The following is a 23,294-nucleotide window of genomic DNA, read 5'->3' on the forward strand; positions in this document are numbered from 1 at the left end:
AATGGCTACATAATCATAATTTACAAAAGAAATATCATTGTTTCTGTTTGTTAGCGGGAGGAGAACTGAAACTGGTTAAAGAGAAATTAAATAACGAACAAATGCATAAGGGCATTCCTCTGTAAAATGGCGGACAACCAAAACAAAACTATCAATCTTTTGGTATTTTTACTGTTTCTTTCCACTGTGACTGCACAAACATCGACACAAATTCCCACTACACAAGTAACAACCCGAGATGTCAACTCCACGACGGCTGCACCTCTGACAACAGTTCCTGCCACAACCACAGCTCCAACGCAACCACCATCATCAACGACCTTGCCACCTAACACAGGTATAGGGAACCCATGAGACTAAGAGTTTTACCATGAAGGCCGATCACAGTAAAAGACCCATGCTTGCTAAACCTATACTACTAACTGCTTCTCTGTTATCAGTTGATGTCAGTATTACAGGGGTGCGTATGATGATTGCCAGTCAACTGGGCCCGTGTCAACCGGATCCGGACCCTAATCCAAGGCAACTGGACCCCCACACGAAAGCGAAGGGCAACATACCCTGCTTTTGATTATCATTTTAAAAAGTTCAAACTGTGTAAAAGTGTACATCTTGCAAGCATAAAGCTACATTGTTTTGCGGGTTGCACAATACGTCGGCATACCTCACGGGGTCCAGACAATTCGCACCAAAACCACGTCGCCCCATACAACTTCTTCCCAAAACATTTTGTACCAAAACCCCCTCGTCCCAAGTACTACTTTGCCACACCCCACTTCGTCCCAAGTACCACATCGTACTAAAACCACTTCGCCCAAAGTATAGTACCGTCAACTCGTCCTGAAACAACGATGTTACGACGTATCATAAGGTTGTTTTTACCTACAACTTGGAAGCATTAATGTATAGGACATTTTGGCTACCACGAACCATTTATTGTTGCATGAAACCATAAACGATAGAATAAGAAAAAAGAAACACGCAAATGCTACAACTCAGGTGCCGTGCGCGGAATTGCACGATGTCAATTTCGCGAAATGCGTACAATTTCAAGATTTCAGTCCCAGGATGACAGGAAGGTGGTTATTTTCAGCTTTACCAGTTAGCGATAAGTTTCGGGCAAAGTGGTTTGGGGGACATGACTTTTGGGGCGAAGTGGTTTTGGTACGAGGTTGTTTTGGTGCGAAGTGGTTTGGTGCGAAATGGTATGGGACGAGATGGTATGGTGCGAAGTGATTTGGTGCGAAGTGTCTGGGAACCTGCACAATACGTCGGCATACCTCACGGGGTCCAGACAATTCGCACCAAAACCACGTCGCCCCATACAACTTCTTCCGCAAAACATTTTGTAGCAAAATCTCCTCGTCCCAAGTTGACGGGTACCAGTCAACTCGCACTTTTTCCAACCCGCCCAGAACCAACTCGCCCGATTCCAACTCGCACAATACCAACTCGCCCGATTCCAACTCGCCCGATGCCAACTCGCCCGATATTATTTTGCAATTTTATGAGTACCTGGTACGCTAGCTCTGCATGGCAGGGCTTAGCGGCAGTACAGTAGCTCGAGGTTTTGCCTGGGTATTTGGGTCGGACGGCTCTGGTTTTACCGTCCGACCCAAATACCCAGGCAAAACCTCGAGCTACTGTACTGCAGCTAGGCAGGGCTGTGTGTTTACCGGCATTATACGGAGGCCGTATAAAGCCGGTAAACACGCAGCCCTGCCATGCAGAGCTACTGGTACGCTTGCTGCGAATCCGTAGCCTTTGCCACTCGGGTAGCTTGGTCATTGGAGTGGAAGAACATGTCAAGGAATGGCAGGGCTCGCTTTCGCAGCAACTGGTACGCATAAAACGTTTTATTTCTAACAACAAATATTTCTAATATAGAGAACCACAGGTGCGGCTTGAAATATGTACCAACACGGAAAACTTTTTATTTGCGAATTTCACGTTTTGCAAATCTCTTGACAGAATAAATTTCGTTTGGCTTCTTTACTTATAAGGATAGTCACTGCGTACTTGCTCACTTCTTTAGGAACAGCAGGACCGTCTTTCACGAGTTACTGGCCTGGCATGACATGAAAATAGCTGGCCTCGGGCCATCGGGTTAGCGTACATGGAATCTACAACGCCCTATCTCAAAACAACGGGCGAGTTAGTATCGGGCGAGTTGGTTCTGGGCGGGTTGGAAAAAGTGCAAGTTGATTGTAATTCAAGTTGACGTACTACCTCGTCCCACCCGACTTGGCCCCAAGCACCATATCATACGAAAACCACTTCGCCTCAAGTGTAATATCATCATACTACCAGCTCGTCATAAAACAACGATGCGACGATGTATCACAGAATTGTTTTTACCTGCAACTTGGGCGAATGCGTTATTTTGCAGGCTGCCAGTCACATTAAATTTTCTCTTGGTTAAAGTATCGTCGTTTGGCTGTCAAACAGCCGTGAAACTCAGTTTTTTGCACATTTGTTTCCGAGACAATGTTTACTAGACTTTCTTCATCAGTGGTATTGGACGAGATCGTATGGTGCAACATGGTTTAGGAATGGTACACCACACCATGGTGCCTTTGTTGTTATTATTTTCATGCATAGATAGATGTACGATATTGTCTAAGTCACCATTGAAGTGACATTTACTTGTAAATGTGTCCCTGTGTGTTCAGGCATATAGAAAATTTTGGTTACAGGTGACAAAAATAAACATACAGGCGGTTACAAGTAGTTTATGTGCACATTAACTTTGTGCAAAATGTCCTGATTTTTAACTAAAACTAAATTTCACAGCCGGTAAATCTTAACTGACAGTCAGTTGTTTTTGCCAGCTGCTGGCTATTTCCTACATCCCTGTTGTACGATCCGTTACTAACCGCAAATACAGGAGTCATGAGTTTAAAGTTTTAACATACTTATTTGAGAATAAGTGATGGCCATGAACTCTTTGTGGCACATTGTGAGAATAAAACCAACCTCATGAAGGGCTAACATTGAACATACAAACTATAATATTGGTGTTGATACTATACTTTTTATCATAACTTGGTTTGATCCAAACTTCAAAATATCCTATATTATTGGATACCGTCATCTAATGTTCAAAAGTAGACAATATTTAGTTTAAACCCTAAAATAATCATACCTGACATTACCATCAATAGTATGCATTATTGTAAGGTATTTTTTAAGTATGACATTTTCAGAATCCAGCCAAAGATGTGATAAAACATCATCAAGTATTAAAGCCTGGATGATACTAATGATATAGACTGTGTATATGACTTAAATTTTGAAAGAGGGATATGCAAATGTAGCCAAGTCAGATTTATTTGGGATCTAGTTGAAGACCAATAGAAAGGATAGTTCTCTTGACTTCAATTTAGGTCCAGTTGACTTGGTTGCTGTTATAGTTAGAGAGCAAGTTATCTGTAAGCAGAACATATGCCTGTCTTCATTCATGCGATATTAGGGCTATTACCCGACAAAGGAATCCTTATCTACATGTGAGAAATGAATTGTAGTTACATAGCAAGATTGCCCTTTTTCCACAGTTTGCCTTTTCAAAGGGTAGCTGTCTGGCAGCAAATGACATAATTTGTAGTGACCACAAAATAAAAAAAAAGTTTGTAGGAGATGCATGTCTATAAAAAATTTAATTCATCATTGTTGCTTTAGAGTATGTGCTGTAAAGTACAATTGCAAACCTGCCTCAGACAACAGGTGATGCTTTTCCTAGAGTAAATTAAATTCTCCAAGTATTCCAACTTACCGGCACACATCTCTCTTGCATACTTACTACACAGATCTAGGACCATGCATTTGTGACTTATTAGAAGGAGCATGTGATGTGAACTGTTGTTGTGATGAAGATTGCAGTGCTGATGATAGAAATGCATTCAGCGAATGCATTGAAAACAGATTTCTGTGAGTAGAGCTTGTCTTATTAAATTTGTGGCAAGAAAATGATGAATAAAGCAAGGAGTGGTATTTGAACAGATATCATACAGGCAAACAGAGTTTTTTCTTCACCATACAAATTTCAATCAGGATGCTGTAAACCGGAGAGGGGCTTATGACCCGCTTGCCTCAATGTCAAGGGTGAATGTAGGTTCCCAAGAGGGATTTAAAACCTTTGAAGTAAATTATTTGTGTACTTAAGTTTCCCAACTTTTTCCAGTGTTTATTAGTCCTGCGTGGAATCATGGTATCCACTACAAAACATTTTGAAATCTAGTATTTTTTCTTTCAGTGTTGATGACAGAGTATGCCTGCAATCAAATCAGTTGATATTTGCGAACACACCCTATACAGTCAATAGGACTGTTGCTGGATTATTCTGTATTGAATTTGATAACTGTAAGTAAATATAATTATACTTTATATAGTGTCTTTGAAGGGCTTCGGGAAGATAGGTTAATAGTATCAGATGAGATTGCGTCGATATTACAGCAGGGTTCTCCCCAGCCCAAAACAGCGTCGCAGCCCGCGACGCTATCGTTCAAGCCCGCGACGCTTTTGATCTCACCGCGACGCTATCATTGTTACCCGCAACGCTATGAGGTTCAGCGGCAAAATGTTCACAATGGCACCTACTGGTCAACATCCGTACGATCACACAAAAGGAAGACAGATTATTTGTAGCTTCTTAGTTTTACAATGTCACTAGTTATTACTCCTTTCAATTTGTATGAAAAGTGAACAATTTCACACGTCCCACCGGCACCGATCAATCCAAAGAAATTGTAAAGCTAAAGGACAGAAAAAATTGACAGCAAAAGTCAGCGACGATTTCCGCTCTTAATTGACGAAATATTTTCAAATCAAACTGATTACACAATCCTAGCTATAGAAGTGGCAATTTGGTGAAATTTCTGTTTGACTCACATCTTGAAATAAAAAGCAAACTGAACGAAGACATCATCTGAATTCTGATCATGTTGTATGCTGCCGATCAACAGTATAGCATGCATAGCATAGTGAACTGTCTGTCACCGCACCGGCATGGGTTGGCTGCACGTACGTACAAGCAACTCAACTTTCCAAGATCAAACGGTCAGTATCTTGTGAAAACAGCAACGTAGCATGAAAATTGTTATAGTCAGTGGTAAAAACTCTTAACAGATGGAGTGTTAATTGCTTTAAACAAATGAAAATGCATATGAAGAGAATGAAAACCCACATCGCGTGCGTGAGTGAAAATACTGTAAACAATGGCGGATGTGACATCAGAGTGGGACTCTTCTATTTTGGTACCGGGGTACGCAGGGTCAGGGAACCCTGATATAAACGTACTGAAAAACGTAGTATTTTCCTGGCGATGCTGTCACGGGAACTTCGATGCCTCATTGTTTTACATCTTTTAATAGTTTCTTTGATCTGAGCAATTTTACCAACTGTTACGGTATATTTTACTCTGCTACCTTTCTTTATTGGAGCATGGAGGTAGCAGATGGGAGTTAAACAAGGGTAGGAGCTTATGCAACTTAGCAAGGATGTACTAAACTTTGAAAAAAATCAGTCGAGGGGCTCTACTCCATAGGTACCCTGTTTTGTCAATTTTTGGTGAACACAAACTATATGCAAATTTTATGCAAATATTTGAAAAAAAACTAATTATGCAAATATTATGCAAATTAGCCGCTACTCTATAAAAAAATCCTAGGGAGAACCCTGTTACAGGGGCAACCTGTGTAACATTACTGGGAACCCCAGTAAATTAACATTGAATATGGGCCTTAACAAAAACACTATATTCATATAGGCTTTGTTAAAATGCTTCAAATTGGATACAAATGTACAACCAAAGTAATTTTCACACAGATGTGAACGGTATGTATTTGAATCAGTTTACTGATAGTGCTCCATTCCCCTTACCCTTTCATTCTGCCAATGCAATGTTATTACTAAACCTTTTGCCATGATGACATGTTTCATCGACACATCAATGACTGGAAAAGACATGCACATTAAGCAGCTCTCATACCAATATCAAAATGTCATAAAAATGAGCAAATTTCTGTTTCTTTCAAAGTGTTTAGGACATGATACACTCTAACTGGATATATCTTCAGATTTTGCGTAATATAATCTCTCATCTTGAAATCATTCATTGAGTATGGGCATTATGTGCTCAAATTGTATGATGTGATATTTCTTTCAGATCAAGACAGGAATTATTATCTGATACCAGATACTGTCAATACTGTGGAGAGGTTTGATGAGTTAGTTGAAGAATATGGAGATTACAGTTATGAAGTACCATCCACTGAACCTGTCACCTATCAACCTTTTTACAAGGTATTCCATTTGTCGTCTGTTTTTTCGTCAGGGGATTTTTTGGAATATGTCATAAAGTAACTACCGCTACTGTTCATTATCTCTTTTGCTATCAATTGTATTCATAAATAATAACTTCAAGCAGGTTGGCGACTGTTGATAAGCATGTATGTATCAAGATATTGTAATGAATCACCATGAGGAGCTTGAAGTTGAAACAAGCCTGTAATACCCGGTAGTCTTTCCATTGGGCCAAAGTTAAATGAAATTGAGTCATTGTAAGTAATGGTGACCTCGTACTTACATGACTCATGCTGTTTCCTAACAAGGCCCCTCTGACCATATACATGTACCACAGCTAATGGAACAAAGTAGGGAAATTAGTAAATCTTTGTTATGCCATTGATCTTTGCAGTCTGGTGATCCAATATACACTGTATATGAAAGTTTAGCCATGGGAGTGTTGGGCTTGGCTAACAGAGTGACTAGTAATCTGTGTGATGATAACAATCCAGCAGGTAAGAAAATGTCAGTCATTTTCAGCATGTCAACAACCTGCGTACTGAGTATATCAAAATGTGTGATTATGACAAGTGCATTTTAAGATTCATTAAGATTGTATGGTAGCAGGCTACTACAACTGTTAGCCATAGTTTGTTTTAGAATCCTGTTCTCATCACACATGCATGCTGTAAATATGGCTCAGGGAGCTTTAAGTTTCCTATTAAGTTTATCTGACAGCTCCTGATACGCATGTTCATTTCTTGGAAAAAGAATAAAATCATCACATTTCAATCGTGCCATGTACAATAAATCTAGCACACTGCTTTACCAGGCAGTAGTACTAAATAAAACATTCTCATCATAAACATCCACAGAAGAAAAATGTTACTTGTACATTTGACTCATGCATCACCACTACTTTCGTGATTTGTTGATTTTAAGAAGGTGCAAGTAGTTCAGCATTACTGAACTTGGTAACCCCTCTACAACAGAGTGACTGTATCCCTTAGTTTGATGCATCAAATCAGCTTTTACTCACATTTGGTATACCAATGTGAGGTTATCGTATATTAAAGCTGAATTGATTTGCATGTCTGTATATTTGTGGGTATGTGCGGATGTATGTCCGTCACACACAAAGGCTCCCATACCGCCAAAGCTACTGTCTCAGTATTTGGTGTACAGGTAGATGTAAGGGTTGAGATGTGAATTTGTTCAAATGAACACATCAGTGTCAAAAATGTGCAAATGAGGTAAGAAAAAGGGAAATTCTGCAAATGTTCATGAGTGGTCGCATACCAATGGCTGAAACAGGATACTCCACTGACCTGTAGTCATTTCCTGTCATTGTTTATGAACTGTTACATATTAACAGACCTGCTCAAACTAAGGGACGGACCATTAGATCTTGGGAGGGGGTGGTCACAATGAAATTGTGAACATTTTTTTTTACAACTGTAAATTTCTAAAAAAAATTTTTCCAAATGAGAAAAGCTGTGCTAATATTTTTTACTAAGTAAATTTTCAGATTTATAATTTTTTTTAGTTAGACGCTGTCTGAGATACAATGTACATCCATATCACTAGTGCAAATAAGATTGCGTGCTGTAACTACTTATGGCCCAGTGATTTATATTGCTGATAGATTTCGCGAAATGTTGCAGATCATCTTTTGACAAGCTGAGAAGCTGTTTGCAAAAAATGTGGTGAAATTTCAATATTTGTGTTTTTAGGACAATATTTGCCCTTTTTTGATCAAAACATCAATTTCTCTGTAGCAGTATGTCAAACTTCTGTCATTCTTGTTTTTCTGGTTGTGCTGTGCAGAAATTATTGTCATAACATCAACGTAGTATTTTCCTGCACTGAACAGATAGAAACAACATTTATTGTTGATCTTTGGTACCCATACTGGTATGTACCAATTTTGATCAAATGTGAGCGACACCGTATAATTGCGGTATTTTTTTATGAAAGCATAAGATATTTTTATCAATAAAATATTTTTATATTTGTCATTATTGTGCATCATCAAGGCTGGCCGGATTAGATGTTCACAATTGATGGTTAGTGGAATACTTGAATGTCATCTCCCAGAACTAAATATTCTTTCACGTCTTCATTGACAGCATACCTTTATGATCAGTCTCACCAGTGTTCAAGATCAGTGTCAGATTTAGAAAGTCAATGTGAATCAATGCCAGCATTGAGAGCCCATACGTATTATGAAGGATTCAAAGTTGTCTCAGTAAGTATGCATTAGTAGGACAGCATTCAACACTGTGTTTTGCATTTATTCACTGTGTGCATAATAACAATAAAAATATGACATTTTGATCTGTTGGTTTTATCAATATGTAAGTTAACATTGTGTTCCATACAAACTGTCCCTCTATCTTGAAAGGGTGAAAAGGAATCAGTTAAGAGATATTGTGCAGCATTCTGAGGGAGATTCACTATTGTTTGCTCTACATATTTTATGACCCATAAACCATTTGGGGGCATTATCTGGAACTTTTTTACAATTTTTCTCACTTTACTTTTTTATTTGTCAATTACCAGTTCTTCTACTCCTCAAAACATGGAAATAGTTATACTAACACTTTGGCTTGCCAACACAATGTCTGTATTTGTAAAATACACAGTTGTTGTTTATATTTGAATTCTGGACTAGAATTCAGTAGTCAGCAATAACAATGCAGTCTACACAGCTAGAGACTGAGTGACAAGCTGAATACTGTGTATCTCAATATGCTTTGGGGAGTATAAAAGGAGCCTGTAATTGACACTCAACTGCTGCTGAGTTCATCTCATGTGTAACTGGAGCCTCAGTAAATGCAGTGTTTGCATATGGTACATACTGGTAGGTTACCATGATTGTCACAACAGTCATAGGAATTGCTGTGTCAAAATTGTTACGAATGTTTTTAATTTTTTAGATTCATTTGGTAAGGTATTTAACTACAATTGATGTTCATACTTCTGTAATGGTTGCACAATGAAAACACTTTCTTTAATACATTGATCATCATGCATGTACTCTCTTCTCTTCATTTAACATTTTCCCCATGGAAGACTATTTGAAAACAATTTGTTTTTATTTTCCTCAAAATGTAGTCTATTATTCTTAGATTTGTAACAGCTACTCTGTAAGCTGATTTGAATACATATTGCCTTCTTTTTCCAGACTCCATACTTCTTCAATGAGATTGAACCAGAGCCAATCACTGTGAATATTACCACAGCAGCGCCATTGACCACCATAGCTGTCAATGCCAGCAATTCTACTGAATTACCTACAGATGACCTGCTTTTGAATGACACTCTGTATTATCATCCAAGTCTGATTGAAGTCACAGTCATGAGACCTTTACTTTGTATAGATGTGTTTGGTATCAGAAGAGAATGCAATTTCACCACTGATGAAATCCCCAGACCATCATATGATACATCAACAATGACATGTGAAAATGTTATTCATGAGGTAATGTTAGAAAGCAATTACATGATAGATATTGCATAGTCAAGGGAGTATATGCCTCAAGTGCTTAAAATTTTGCTCAGATTTTACTCAAGGAAATTTTCAATCATTCTCTAACCAAAGTGCAAATTTTAGTACCAGAGATACTAATTACCCAACATGTACTGATATTAGGAATTCATGGCCATAATTCCCTTGTTATCTCTATGAGGAAAAAATAAATGTTGTATTTTCACAATACTAAGACATCGGAAACTCTACTTGCTCCAAGACCTTCAAAATGAGCTTCTACAAGCTCTACACCAGGGAAGTTTTTGAAAACTTATTAATATCTGTCTCTTAGGTGCATTCTCCTTCAATTTGATATTTGCACAAATTTATTTCATAGAATGATCATTTTGTAGTAGTTTAGTATTTTACAACTGCTGCAAATGAAATGATTTGATTCATAAACATGAAAATTGATGCTTCCATCGTACAATGCCATAGAGAGCTAAGCATAGCCTAATTAAGTCAAACATGTTTCAACTTGAACTCAAGATATGTGATATAATTGAGCAGTATATCTAACTTGTGATGATGAATCTGGTCATCATTCTGTCACTGCCTTTGTTGGACTAACATCTCCATCTGATGGTACTTTTCATATGACTCCTTCACAGATTCTTTAAGTTCAATCAATTACCAACTGTCAGTGTAAGCCCTACTTAGTAGTATCATCTGTACAACTTCAATCGAGATGGAGATACTTTTTAATCATGTGACCTATGATAGGTAGATATTTCCATGAGTACAAACGACAAAGTCAACCATAACCAGACAACATTTTTGGTTGTATTTATTGTGTTTTACTTAATACTGGTTTTCTGCAACGTAATGATATAGTTCAATGACCTCAGAGTTTAATCTTGCCTGAGTAGAAGAAAATTGTTGCAAATGTACTAATCAATTTCCTGCCAGACAGTATCACTTCCCTATCAGTCTACCTACGTACCAAATCAGTAAACAAGTAACAAGCAATATAAAGCCAAATCTATATGTCATTTCACTCACTTGGCATTTATGTTGTAGCAGGTTTAGTCTGTAAAATCATGTTTATGATATCTATGTTTTCAAGGTCCTTCAAATGTTCAAGTCTGTTTTAAAATGCGATATATGAGACATAAAGTATGCCTCTCTGGTTTTAGCCAACTTGACCCAATCAGTGATGATAATATAAAGTTTTGCTATTGGCAGAGTAAGGGTTAAAGTTGATTTACAAACATTTCTGTGTGATTGTCGTTATTTACTTTAAATGTATGGGGATAAACAATGTCAAAATGTGTCTGTAGATGTGGCTTAAGAATTTGAACCTATCTTTCTCTCTACCCAGGTGACTTACATGTTTACAACCAATGGAACGTTTGGTATCAATGATGCACAGATACAACTTGTGTTTGGTAATGTATCTAGTGGTAGTTTGCCGTTTGCCCAGACATTTGCAACATCATTTTCAGGGGTAAGTACCGTTACATGTATTCTAGATGTAGTATTTGAGTATTTTTTACATCCAGAATATAAAAGAGTATCATCTGCATCAAAATAAACATTACTTTACCAGTTCATATCTATGTGCGGCATGTAATCGACATATTTTCACTCTCCTTGCCTTCATGCCAGTTATTATCCTGACAAGACATGAAATTATTTTTTATCTTATAGTCAAATAGAGAAGCATTTTGATTTTTTTTTCTCTCACCCATTCCATGTGTAATGTGTCACAAATAATCGTTCTATGAAATTATGTTAATGGTATTGTGAGGACTTAGTCAGCAGACTTATATCTGTGCCTTTGCAGGGTTCTTTATAAAATGGTTTTGAGAGATGGTCACCTCTTGTGTTTTGTAGCTGTTCTATTCTTTTGTTAATAACCATACAAAAGAGGACATTTTCACGATGACAGAATATACAAATTATGCATCATTATGCAAATTGGCCTCCACCGAGTTTTTCCAAGTTCTTGAGAACTCTTATTCATTATTCCATTTTATTGCATACCAAGATGGAGGAAGGAGAAACATTCCAGAGAAGTGGAAATCCAGGCTATGTTGATGGTGAACCTATCTTAGCAGGAAATGAGCAAACAATACTAGATGATCAAGGAGAAGAAAGATATCCTTTTAAATCATTAAAATGTCATTCAACGTTACTTATATACAAGAACCACAACTTCTGCCAATCGCCATAGTTTTACATGAAATGTTATGTTATGTTATGTTATGTTGTATTATTACAGTGTCATGTGTGGACTTGCATATTGCCACACCCAGCCCCTAGGGCTTACAAGACACTGACGTAACATAGATCTTTAACGATGACACTGAAGTAACACAGATCTTTAACGATGCGACTCAGGTTCAAAGGTCAATTTTAGCAATTTTTTTTTTATTTCAAATTTCGAACCACTGACACATGGTCTTTCTTTTGGGGAAAGGTGTTGGGTCACATCGTAAAGGGAAATTCCTGAAATATTACTAAAATGGAAAACTATCAGCTACACCGCGTGCCATTATTTCCCTTTTGTCTTAACGGTCGCGGATTACCGACCACGATATCTTTGATAAACACGCAGAGATTATGTATAGGCTTTGCGGTATAGTGCGCATGCGCTAGCTTCAACGTTATGCTCAGCGTTTTGAACTCCGCATGTATCGGTACGGCAAACATGTCGAGCAGACCAAAGCCGGCGCTCGCGCTCCGTACCGTCGAAAAAGCAAGCAAGGTCCACAAAAGCGGACATGAAAAAGATGGCAACGTGCGCAAAGGTCGATTTAAATGTAAAACAGTCCGACTTTGACTCATACTCCCTGCAATAACGATCAAGAATGCAGTGAAGAGTCAGATTTGGCCGAGGACGCAGACGATAACGGAGACAACTATGAAAGTATTTGACACGCTGCTTTTCGAACATATCCTAGGCTATGCTGATTGCATACCCGAGTCCAAAATTAGCCTGAGCGAGATGAAACTTCTGTTAGTTGCGATAATTTTATCACTCTTGCTGTACATGCTTGGTGTTAGTATCGTGTTCTTTTATATTTTTAAACTCAAGTTTTCTATCGTGCAGTCTTTTCATGTCTGCTGAGAAACCTTGAACAACACCGTACCCGACAACAAGTGACATTTATGTCAAGGAGTTTCCCAAGCCAGTGCAGGAGTTCATACACACATAATGTAGATTCACAAAAGCAAGTTCACCGATCTGCTAATTTTTCGAAACGAAATGGCAATATTTTTTTTTTATTTCATGCCTTTTCTTTCTTTAAATATAACCCAAAAATTAAATTACGCCAAACGTGAATTGCGAGGGTTCACAAATGATTATTGTGTGCGTGTTGTCTAAACTTATCAATTACCCGCAGACTCCACAGCTGCTAGCTGGACCTCAACACTGAACGTAAAACAAATCCGGCTCAACTTCTAGAAGTGCTGAAACTAGCAATTTTTGCTATATGAGGTCAGTCATCAAAAGTTTGACTAAAAGTAAAAATCTCCGAAATAATAATGTGTGCGCTGGTATTGCGCAAGTCGAGTGACTCCACTAGCTGTGTAGACTAGTCGATACTCTGTCTCTCGGAACACGCTGTCGATGACAGCCTGCACTGTTCTACGCTACGGTGTGATGATTATTAGTTTGATAAAATCGGTACAAGAACACATATAAATAAAGTTTGAAAAAATAACACGAGTCAATCTCTCCCGTCGTAACGAAGGGCGACAAGTTTGCAGTGCGGTGCAAAAGCTAAGAAAATACGACAGACATTTTATGTTGTCAAGAGTTACATGTGTTCGTCTCATCTTGAGGTAGGAAAACTAGCAAGTGACGTCCCGTTCGCACAGTGTCGGCGCTAACATGAACTTGACAATCACTTTTCACAAAGAACATGCATAAATTGCCGATCGCGAGACAGGAAGTAGACAATTTGAGTCAAGAACAAGTGAATGCCCGACGCGATCGCGCGACGACAGCACACAGGTCTCGATCTGATAGACTTTTTTACACAAGTTTCGACGTCTTCGTTTTGACTGTGTACACTGGTAACCAGATTGTAACCGTTGAGTTAACAGTATACAGTTAATATGCTAGTTAACGTTCCAAAAATGGATTAAATCGCTAAGTACCCCTCTGTGTTTGTTGTGTAAATACCACCCACTGCTGGCACTAAGCATTTGCCAGTTTAGTGTATAATTTCTTTCTATTTTCACACGATCTGCAATCCTAAACATATTCAAAATTCCCAAAACTGACTCTAAATATTTCAACTTATTCCTGGTATAAGAAAATTCGCAGAAAATAGTGCGCGAGTCGGACTTCTCGGTCACAATGTGTGACGCATAGGTCGTTTACACAAATCGTCGATTTTCTCAGTTCCGTTTTTGGCAGTGCGTACATTATTCAAATAAGTATAAGTCGGCGGCGCCTGGACAGACTAGCCTGATTTTTCACCTGTGGACAGTGAATGAATATATCTGAAAGAACGTGTCTCAGATTTCCGATAAAGGGCCTGGAAGTGAAGATATCCTGACAAACGTGAACAAAGGCCAATAATTTATGCAAAAAACGTCAAGTTGACACTTTGAAGGTGCATTGTGCGAAAACAAAAGCGAATTTCAAAAATCCGGGACACGGTTTTTTGCCCAGTATACCCAGCCGTCGATTGCCGTAAACAGATCACCAAGGCCGATTGGAGATTTGTACTTACACTTTTTTGAGTAAAAAAACTAAAAAACACGTGTTTTTGAGTAAAACAGCAGTATGCGCACTGTTTTTGAAAAACTAACAAATTTTCTGAACTCTTCGGTGACCGAGCAGATAAAAAAAGTACCACATGTCGGGTGTGTGACCACGTCTTCTTTGTGAAAATGAGGATTGAAAATAAGTGACAATGAAACTGAGTCGCTACCTTAAGGTATGAATAAAAAATAAGCGTAAACATACCTGGTACTTAAACATCATACATAAATTCTTTTCTCTTACAAAACACAGTACTGACAAAGTTTGCTAGGTCAACAGGCATGATTTTCATAAAAAAATTCTAGATTTTCTTTGTTGCTTCTTATGTCAAAATGTGGGAATATTTCTCTTGCTTTTGAAAACATTTACATGAAAAGTCAGGGGGGCCAACAATGCTATTATTGTGTGAACATCAGTCGATAAAAACAGCCATTCAGGGATGTTAAACTGTTACTTTTCTGGTACATAAAAGATGTGTAATACAATCAGAGTCCATATAATCCTGGAAAGTCTCTGAAAGTCTTTGAATTTTAAGCCTCCCGGAAAGTCCTGGAAAAGCCTTTGAAAATGAAATTGAGTTCTGGAAAGTCCTTGGAAATTGGAAATCCACCCATGATTTTCAAAGTTGACATGATCAGTCGAAACAGATAAAAATTATATTTAGAATGATAAATTTGAAAAATGATATCTGGCAAGTGGTATTTTGAGCTCTGAAAGTACTTGAAAATTACTGAATGAGTGTTTTGACCCTGTACAACTGAAAACCCTCAAGACTGAAAGTATAAGTGAAAAATGATCAAATGAAAAGAGACCCTACCTGTGTCGGAGGTGATTTTCTTATCTTCCATGAGACAAATGTTCTACTCCGAAATGTGTTCCGCAGACTCGGTATGCCCAAAAGATCATGTGATACCAGTACAAAAAAACCATGTGCACTAAAGTGTACAGAAATACACCTATTTCTTTGCACTTTTGTTCACATGGTTTGTTTGTGCTGTGGTCCTTTTGATTTCTGGGTCAAACTTTTTAATCCTGTGACCTGTATGGAAGTGATTACTCCTGTATTAGAACATACTGTAAGCTGCGTTGTTGGCTAAACACCTTAAGTGTCTATGAACTTGACATCCATTCTTCCTTGACCAATCTACACATATACCATTAATCTTGACAGTGATAGAAACAATTGGTTAACAATGGTGTCTCCTACAGCAGATGGGACCTGTGTATCAGATGCTGATTCCAGAATGCCAGTCACATTTGGACTGGATGTTAGAACTGGTTGTATGCTACAGTGAGTTCAAAATTGGTTTTGTGTGCTAGTTAATGTCCAGAAAATATCCAAAGTATAACTATTTGTCTTAGATACATGTACTGTTGCCTACCAGGGCTGTATTGCATAGTCAGCCAGTGAAGAAGTCAATTAGGAAAGGTCAGGTCCTGTGCACAAATGCTATAAAACATGACTAATGGCATAGTTTTTTATTTGTTGTGTATTAACCTAAATTTTGACAGAAATTCCTGTCTACCTCAACCCCATCTCCCAATGGTAAAGGCAAGGCTTGTATATCATATCAGAGCATACACTCACATTAGACATTTTCTCCATACAGGATATATTTTATGAATATGTCAAATATCTGTGAGTTAATACAAGCCACTATCAATAGCACACTGTTTGGGTCCTATGAACCAACCCATGTGGCTATGTTTGGAAACTCTAATCCAGAAACATTTGGAGATTGGGTGCCAATACTGAAGTCAAATGAACCGTCCTCTATTCCAACAGTAAGTGCATACACTACATAATATAGAGGTTGACATCGTAGGTTTGAATTGTTGTGTTATTTTTTTGTTATGGGTATTATTGTATTTAGCTCCATGGACGGTATATATTTTCTTAATTTAAACATCAGTAGAGAAACAATCAGTAGCAATGGTTAATTAAAGCCACCGTTCTCAATCCCAGCTTTGCGCATTAGTGGGTGCTTCACCCTGTCAACATAGTATCGTTTTCATGGTTTTGCATCAAACACAGCTATATCAGTAGATTTACAAACATTAACTATTCACGTCGAACGTCGATGGCACGCTGGAATATGTACATTTTGGCATGAGGTGTTTTCACCGTATGTGGTGACAACAGATTTCACTGACTGCAGCAGTTGTTGCTAGGCGCTGGATGAAGACTGATTGGGATCCCGATCCGGACGGTGTCAGTGCCCACGACCAACAAAATTACCACTACCGGTATAAGTCAATATACTTGTATGCAAAACCACGATTTGCATCGCTCGAATATCTCAGATTCTTAGAACTAATATGTTTTTTTATTTAAGTTGGAAACTTCTATGTCGAAATAGGATATAACGAATATTTTCTGAAGCTTGAACCGTGATCCCGACGTACTCATACAGCCCAAGTTATGTGGCAAAGATGACGGCCAGAAGTGAGAAAACAAGCCCAGATTATCTTGTATTACATTATTTGCCAATTTGAGTTTAGAGACTTAGTTTGGATTTGAACCAAAAAAGTACAAAAATCTGATGCATTTCCAAAACTCAGACAGGAAACCTCTTAAATTTCTCAGAAGTAGTGAAATTTGACCGATATCCAGATCGGAACTGCGTCGCGTCAGTTATCGTCATAATATCGATGGCGCTTGCACACATGGATACGTCGTACGTTCGAAGTCATGGTAGGACAAATCAGAGGAAGTCAAATAAACATTTGGTTTATTAGGAGACTCATGGAGGTACAAACGACACTCCATGGGAAACTATACACGTATACCGTACCGCTTCACACCTCTGTGCCAGGGTATTGAACATTTCTTGATTTGTCATTCTGAGTTTAGCATCATTAGTTTATTTGGCATCATTAGTTTATATGGCAATGACAACGCGTCTGTCTGACTCAGACTCTATTGGAAGTATGGGACATCCTGGATCAGACACACGCTTAGCGTGATAAGCAATTTTGGCCCGAAAACATTATCTGATGCAGGCCGAAGATGTAGTCATTACAAGAAGAAAATTGATATGCCATTTTGCGTGACTTCTCTTGTCCGATCATTATATCAAAATTTGCCCGGCATACCGTATACAATTGCTATCGTTTTGTGTAGGGTACAAGCACAGTCTGGACTCTTGTACAGGCTACAAAACCAAACCAATGGCCCTTTTCAGGGCCACCAAAATTTCCAAAAAGATAGTACCAGATAGTACATTTTCTTCTTCACGGTTGCCAAGATGTAGACTTGAATGTAGTCTGATCAGGTTTTTTATACCCAGAAATGTGGCGGGTAGGTACGAAAGTTGGAGAATTTTGCAGAAACTATTGCGCACGTCTTTCGACACTAGAAATCTTGACACAATTTTTTATTTATTTCTAGTCAATGTTAGCAGATAAAGCGAATGCTAATCGGCATTAGGTACACAACAAGCTGACTCGTGCCTTACTTTGCACAAGGTTTGATTGGCAGTGATATTCAAATCCCCATCGGTGTCCCCTTGGTTGATGCTCACACTTGCCACGCATCAATTACTCACTAAAATTGTCCCGAAAACTTATCGGTTTGAAAAATAGGAGTCGTTATGTATTGATAGGTATTTACCCTGCTGTAGAGCATTCCCATTTCATAATTTTTCATAGAAAACACGCAAATCAGCGCAGTCAATGGAGCTCTCAGGTCAAGCTACTCGTACAGCTCCATTTGCGTAATGAGCGTCCTTTCATGTATCCGGTATTTATAACCAATGGGCGTCTTTAAATCTATTTTAATATATGCATGCATTGTATGTTACACTTCCTATATTTTAATGTTGAAACCATATTTAGGGAATTCTCTTGGGTAACAGTACTATATATTTTGTACTCTGAGAAAGTTTTTTGATTTCAGCAATAATGTACCGCCTCCTGCCCCATATTGGACGAAAGAAAGCTTTGTACATCATAATGTATTGGGCGAAGCTGAGTACATTATCAAGTACATAGTTTGTTTGAGTCCATTATGGGCTGTGAGAGGAACATTATCGTTATTATTTTATAGTTTTGGCAATGCCAGTAAATTTGTAGATGTAGAAAACATCTGGGGCCAAAATGCTGGATCATCGACCATACATCTGGTATTGACCAGGCTATAATATAATGTTTAATAATTGCTTCAGTCTTTTTTTTGAGTTTGTACATTTGTCACGAACCTCAGTTCACTTTATCAATATGCCATCATCTTGCAAAGATTAGCATTCATGTACCACAATAAATGCATCATAATGTATTTCATCTCATCTTTAGCCTTCAACTGGACAGGAAGGTGTATGCAGGAACATGGTGCTGGGAGTTCATCTGGAAATCCTATATGCTGATACAGGATCCTTGGCCAATCCTCAACCCAAGATAATAGGTGTAACATACAGATATGCCAATACAGTAGATTTGTCCTATCAGGTAACTTATCCAATTGTCCTTTCCCACATTCAACACATCAGAATTGTTAAAATGTACTCGTAAATGCTTAAATCGTCAGATGAGTATAAGCCTGTATGTCTAACGGGTGAAACATGCGATTCAAACGGACAACATTTCAAATGAAACAACGTGTCTAACGGGCATAGAAATGTGTATGTATTCACAGTGCATTTGAACATGTTAGCTTGTTTGTCTGTACTGCCGTCATGTGACCTCTTGGGTGTATTCAGTCTCTAGACTACCATGCATGCTTTTTATTCCAGATTAGACAATTCATTTGGTGTATCTTAACTTTTAACTCAAATTTTAATAGATCAGTTTCAATATCATTTATTAAAATTGAGTAATGGATAATGTGTTTTTGGCTGATTTGTGGTTCTGGTCATTCTTTTGAGGTGGGGTCATTTCAGCTGAGTGGAAAGACTTAATTCAATAAAGATAGATGATGTGAATTGGCTCTCATGCTAAAAAAATCTACAAAAACCGTTAATACTGGATGACAATGTAATTATTGATATGAAGTTTACAGAATGTACTTCTACAAAATACAAGTTCTTTTAACATCACAGGTAATAAATGAATGTGAACAAACACATGTGCAATATCAACACAACTAAATAACTTAATATCTACATTGCAGTGCATTGGTCCATACTGTCGTCCAGAGTCAGCAAACATAACACAAGCTTTTGAAGTCATCAGTTCTGTGGGATTTGTTGATGCATCCTCCAACCCAGTGGGAGTGCAAGCAGCGCCACCAACCTTCCAAGCCAAGCTACCCTATGATTTCTTCTATCCATTTGGTATGAGTGATGCAACACATCTCAAATGCTTGACAGTAGTCCATATTCTGTGCTTTGCATCAACGGTATTGGCATTGCTGCAGTAGAGAACTCCTCAAGTGAAACACTATATGGCCGTCCAACATTCCAAGATGTAAACATTGTAAATATTTGACCGGCAATTATTTTTATAGCTTAATTCATTATGTATTGGTCTAAATTTTATTCTTTTTGAACCTCAGTGTAGACCACTTTACAGGGTTACAGCATTGAAATTGATCAGCATGTCATGTTTGATTACTGTTGTAAATAAGTTGTAATAAATTAGGCCATCTTGTCATTTTACTGGTCTCAAAGACAAATTATTTGAATACCAAATGTCAAGAGTACGTGTGTCTGTTTTATTGTCATCCTGAGTACAGATGGAAAAAGTGTAATATGATAATAAAGGTATGACATGGACAGATTCAAAATTCTTTTAGTGAACTCAAAGCATACCGGTATGTTTGGGTATGTCATGCATTTAGTGCAAGATGCGAGGTGAGTTTGTATTTATTTATGCAAGTTATATCAATGAGCATTGTTTCAGTATTAATGTTGTGTGGTAATGATTCCTTATCAGTGTATTCATGTACCTCGCATCTTGCATGGTATAACATCATGCTTAGAAATTGAGTTTGTAGCCCTGATAGTGTCAGTTGGACTGTTTTTATGTGCAAACCACATGTACAACTGCAACTGTAACTATTGATAAACTTGAAACTAGAAACATCACAGCACTAAACTTTTAACCTTTCACAATGATCATTTCTCTTTCTGCACTTTATAAATTTGAACATAAAATGATCCTGGACACTTTGAACACTGTAGACTATTATTGCAAATTTGTCATGTTTATAACTATAGTTCAGTTCAGTAAAGAACTGATACTGGGGCAAGTTACTGTTGTTAACTCATGTTTTAATTAATTGTGATAATTTATGAGAAATTCCAGGAACATTAGCAGACAATGTAAATTTTATCAATGTATCAATTATTTTTCCCTATTTATTGAGAGACCTTTACAGGTGTGATTTTCCATTTTCAACTCTCACTTGACTTCATGTGCAACTTATTTTCATTAGCTACTTATTATCACTATACATATCAACATTCCTTATTGAATTTCGTTAAATTGAAACAAGTGTGTGAGCAACTTTAGAAGGTTTGGTTGTTTGTCAGAAGCTATTTCAATATAACAGCAAAGGAAAATTTTCTAAGAATGCAGTCTGTAACAGCCAGTCAATAAGATTTTTGTAATCAGGTCACTTGCTAGGTAGACTGATCTTTCGAAATCAGCACTGAATGGGGTCAATATCTCTGAATGAGACATTTACCATGGCTATGTTTAGTATTTCGTACAGAGACTAAGGCAAATTGACCCTTACTGTATTGTTGGCATTAGTTACCTTTTTTATTTAATATTCCAATACAGTATTTCCCTTCAGTGATATAAACATGGACTTTGTCGATTAATATGGACAGACAGACATACAGATACCACTGACTCATCACATAAGCTCTACCAAATGTGAGCTTAAAATTATAAAATGATAACCATGTACCGTAGTACAGGTAGTAATCTAGCCGTCATTATTTATGGCCTGGGGGGGTCGGAGGAATCTGAGGGGGGGGTCACTCAAAAAATCGAAAGCTTCAAGGGGGGGTTGCTCAAAAGTGGAGAACGAGAAAGGGGGGGGGGCTACTCAATTTTGTTGACATGTATTGAAGCATTTAGTGGAGTTACGAATTAATACAACAATAATAGTAAAGATATGTATATTCATACCCGGTATTTGTGTACACACACACACACACATATATATATATATATATATATATATATATATATATATATATATATATATATAAATCATAATACAGGTGGTTTCAAGTAGAAACTAAAATCTCATTACACTATGTGTTTCACGTTATTGTGATCTTCAGACGAGAATGATCAGCTATTCGACGTGGCAAGCCTTATGTTAGAGGCTAGTACTGAGTACATTTTTCAGTATTTCCTGATTAAAGATTGATATACTTGCCTGATCATTAATGTGAAACGTCTGCTTTCTAAATTCTACATTCATAGGTTACCGATAGGGGAAAATGTGTAAAGCAAGCTTATTCTGATGCTATAAGTTTAAAACCAGTTGAATGCCTTGACAACAAACCCATCTTTTATTGCAGGAAAATAATAATAAATAATAAATGTGAATAAATGTATGTCTGTCGCTATTTTTCGGTTCAAAAATATAGTTGAAATCAGTGAACTGAATATAAGTTTTGGAATACTGTCTCAGATTTATTTTCCTTTGAGTTTTTTATACGAAAAAATACTCCCCAGTGCCACCAAATAACACCATTTTAACCTCTATTTTTCAAAAGCTCCAATGGCAGGAGGGGGACACCCCCTCCTGACCTCCCCCCGCGACCGCTTATGCGGTCTCTTATGGTGCTTTCGCACCACATCTTCTCCCTCTTGAAAAAAAAAATCCTACAGAATAACTGCATGTCACCAGAGCACTTGATACACACCTGTACATCAGCTCCTGCCACAGCAATTGGAACCTCCTTCCGACAAAGACCTATACCACAGGGTTTAATCAGGGTCTGCACGGGGCCTGTCGCAGCAGCAAATCCATTTTACTGTATAGATATTTAACTTTCCCAATTTTTTTTGGGGGGGAGGGGGGTCACTCAAATTTTCTGTAGCAGAGAGGGGGGTTACTCAAACACGTCATGGTTGGCAGGGGGGGTTACTCAAAATTTTCGAGTTTCGAAAGCAATTCCTCCAACCCCCCCCCCCCAGGCCGTAAATAATGACGGCTCCCTAATCTACATATATTACGTCAAATTCTAGGAATATTTTATGATCTGCAAGAGAATAGTGAGAGCAAGATAACAAGCCAGTTTGCCTGTGCCGTCTGTCACATGTCAAAACTTTGATTTCAATATTTGTAATGAAGATTGTATGGTATTTGTACTTTAATAAGACTCGTACCTGGTTTCAGAAACCAAAGAGTGCGCGTAATATTTTGTGTGTCATAAATTCATGTATGTTCTTTCTGTTGTTTTGGTAATTGCAAATATAATGTCTTCAGGTATCAAAATCATCACATTTCATGAATGCAATCATTCATTCAAATAAACCATGTCAGCACATTCTAGTAGGATAGTTTATACTCTGTTTATAGGTTTCTTTAGATGGCATAATTTATTCTTTTGACATCTGAAGGAGTGTGACTTGAACGTACATTATGTCATCACAAATGTCCTTAGTTCTCAGGATTGTAGCAGGTTATGCTTGTCGATTCGTGTACACATGTACATGTGTATAAAACACATGTACATGTGTATAAAACAGTACTTTAAATGAACATATTGCCAAGACCAAGCTAATCTTATCTCTGTGTTAGAAAATAGGGATGGCAGGATAAACATAGCAAAAGTAGTCACTCTGTCAAAA

General features: G+C 37.8%; 1 protein-coding gene across 1 annotated transcript; it reads left to right on the forward strand.

Annotated features, from left to right (window-relative positions):
* The first annotated feature begins 92 nt into the window (after nucleotides 1-92).
* On the forward strand, nucleotides 93-21,276 carry LOC139139805 (tectonic-1-like). The gene is made up of 13 exons (XM_070708737.1): nucleotides 93-337; nucleotides 3,807-3,927; nucleotides 4,253-4,359; nucleotides 6,164-6,300; nucleotides 6,695-6,797; nucleotides 8,412-8,530; nucleotides 9,470-9,766; nucleotides 11,136-11,261; nucleotides 11,805-11,914; nucleotides 15,688-15,828; nucleotides 16,148-16,322; nucleotides 18,831-18,983; nucleotides 19,645-21,276. The coding sequence occupies exons 1-13, from the start codon at nucleotides 127-129 to the stop codon at nucleotides 19,891-19,893; spliced, it is 2,049 nt and encodes a 682-aa protein (XP_070564838.1). The 5' UTR covers nucleotides 93-126; the 3' UTR covers nucleotides 19,894-21,276.
* The last annotated feature ends 2,018 nt before the right edge of the window (nucleotides 21,277-23,294 follow it).

The sequence above is a fragment of the Ptychodera flava genome, chromosome 9 (assembly GCF_041260155.1).
Source record: "Ptychodera flava strain L36383 chromosome 9, AS_Pfla_20210202, whole genome shotgun sequence".
In the NCBI taxonomy this organism is placed as follows: domain Eukaryota; kingdom Metazoa; phylum Hemichordata; class Enteropneusta; family Ptychoderidae; genus Ptychodera; species Ptychodera flava.

Coding starts and splice junctions, on each gene's coding strand:
- LOC139139805 (XM_070708737.1), top strand. CDS start 127: ATGGCGGACAACCAAAACAAAACTATCAATCTTTTGGTATTTTTACTG. Junction 8,531..9,469: donor AAGGATTCAAAGTTGTCTCA/GTAAGTATGCAT, acceptor TTCTTTTTCCAG/ACTCCATACTTCTTCAATGA. Junction 11,262..11,804: donor TTGCAACATCATTTTCAGGG/GTAAGTACCGTT, acceptor TTGCATACCAAG/ATGGAGGAAGGAGAAACATT.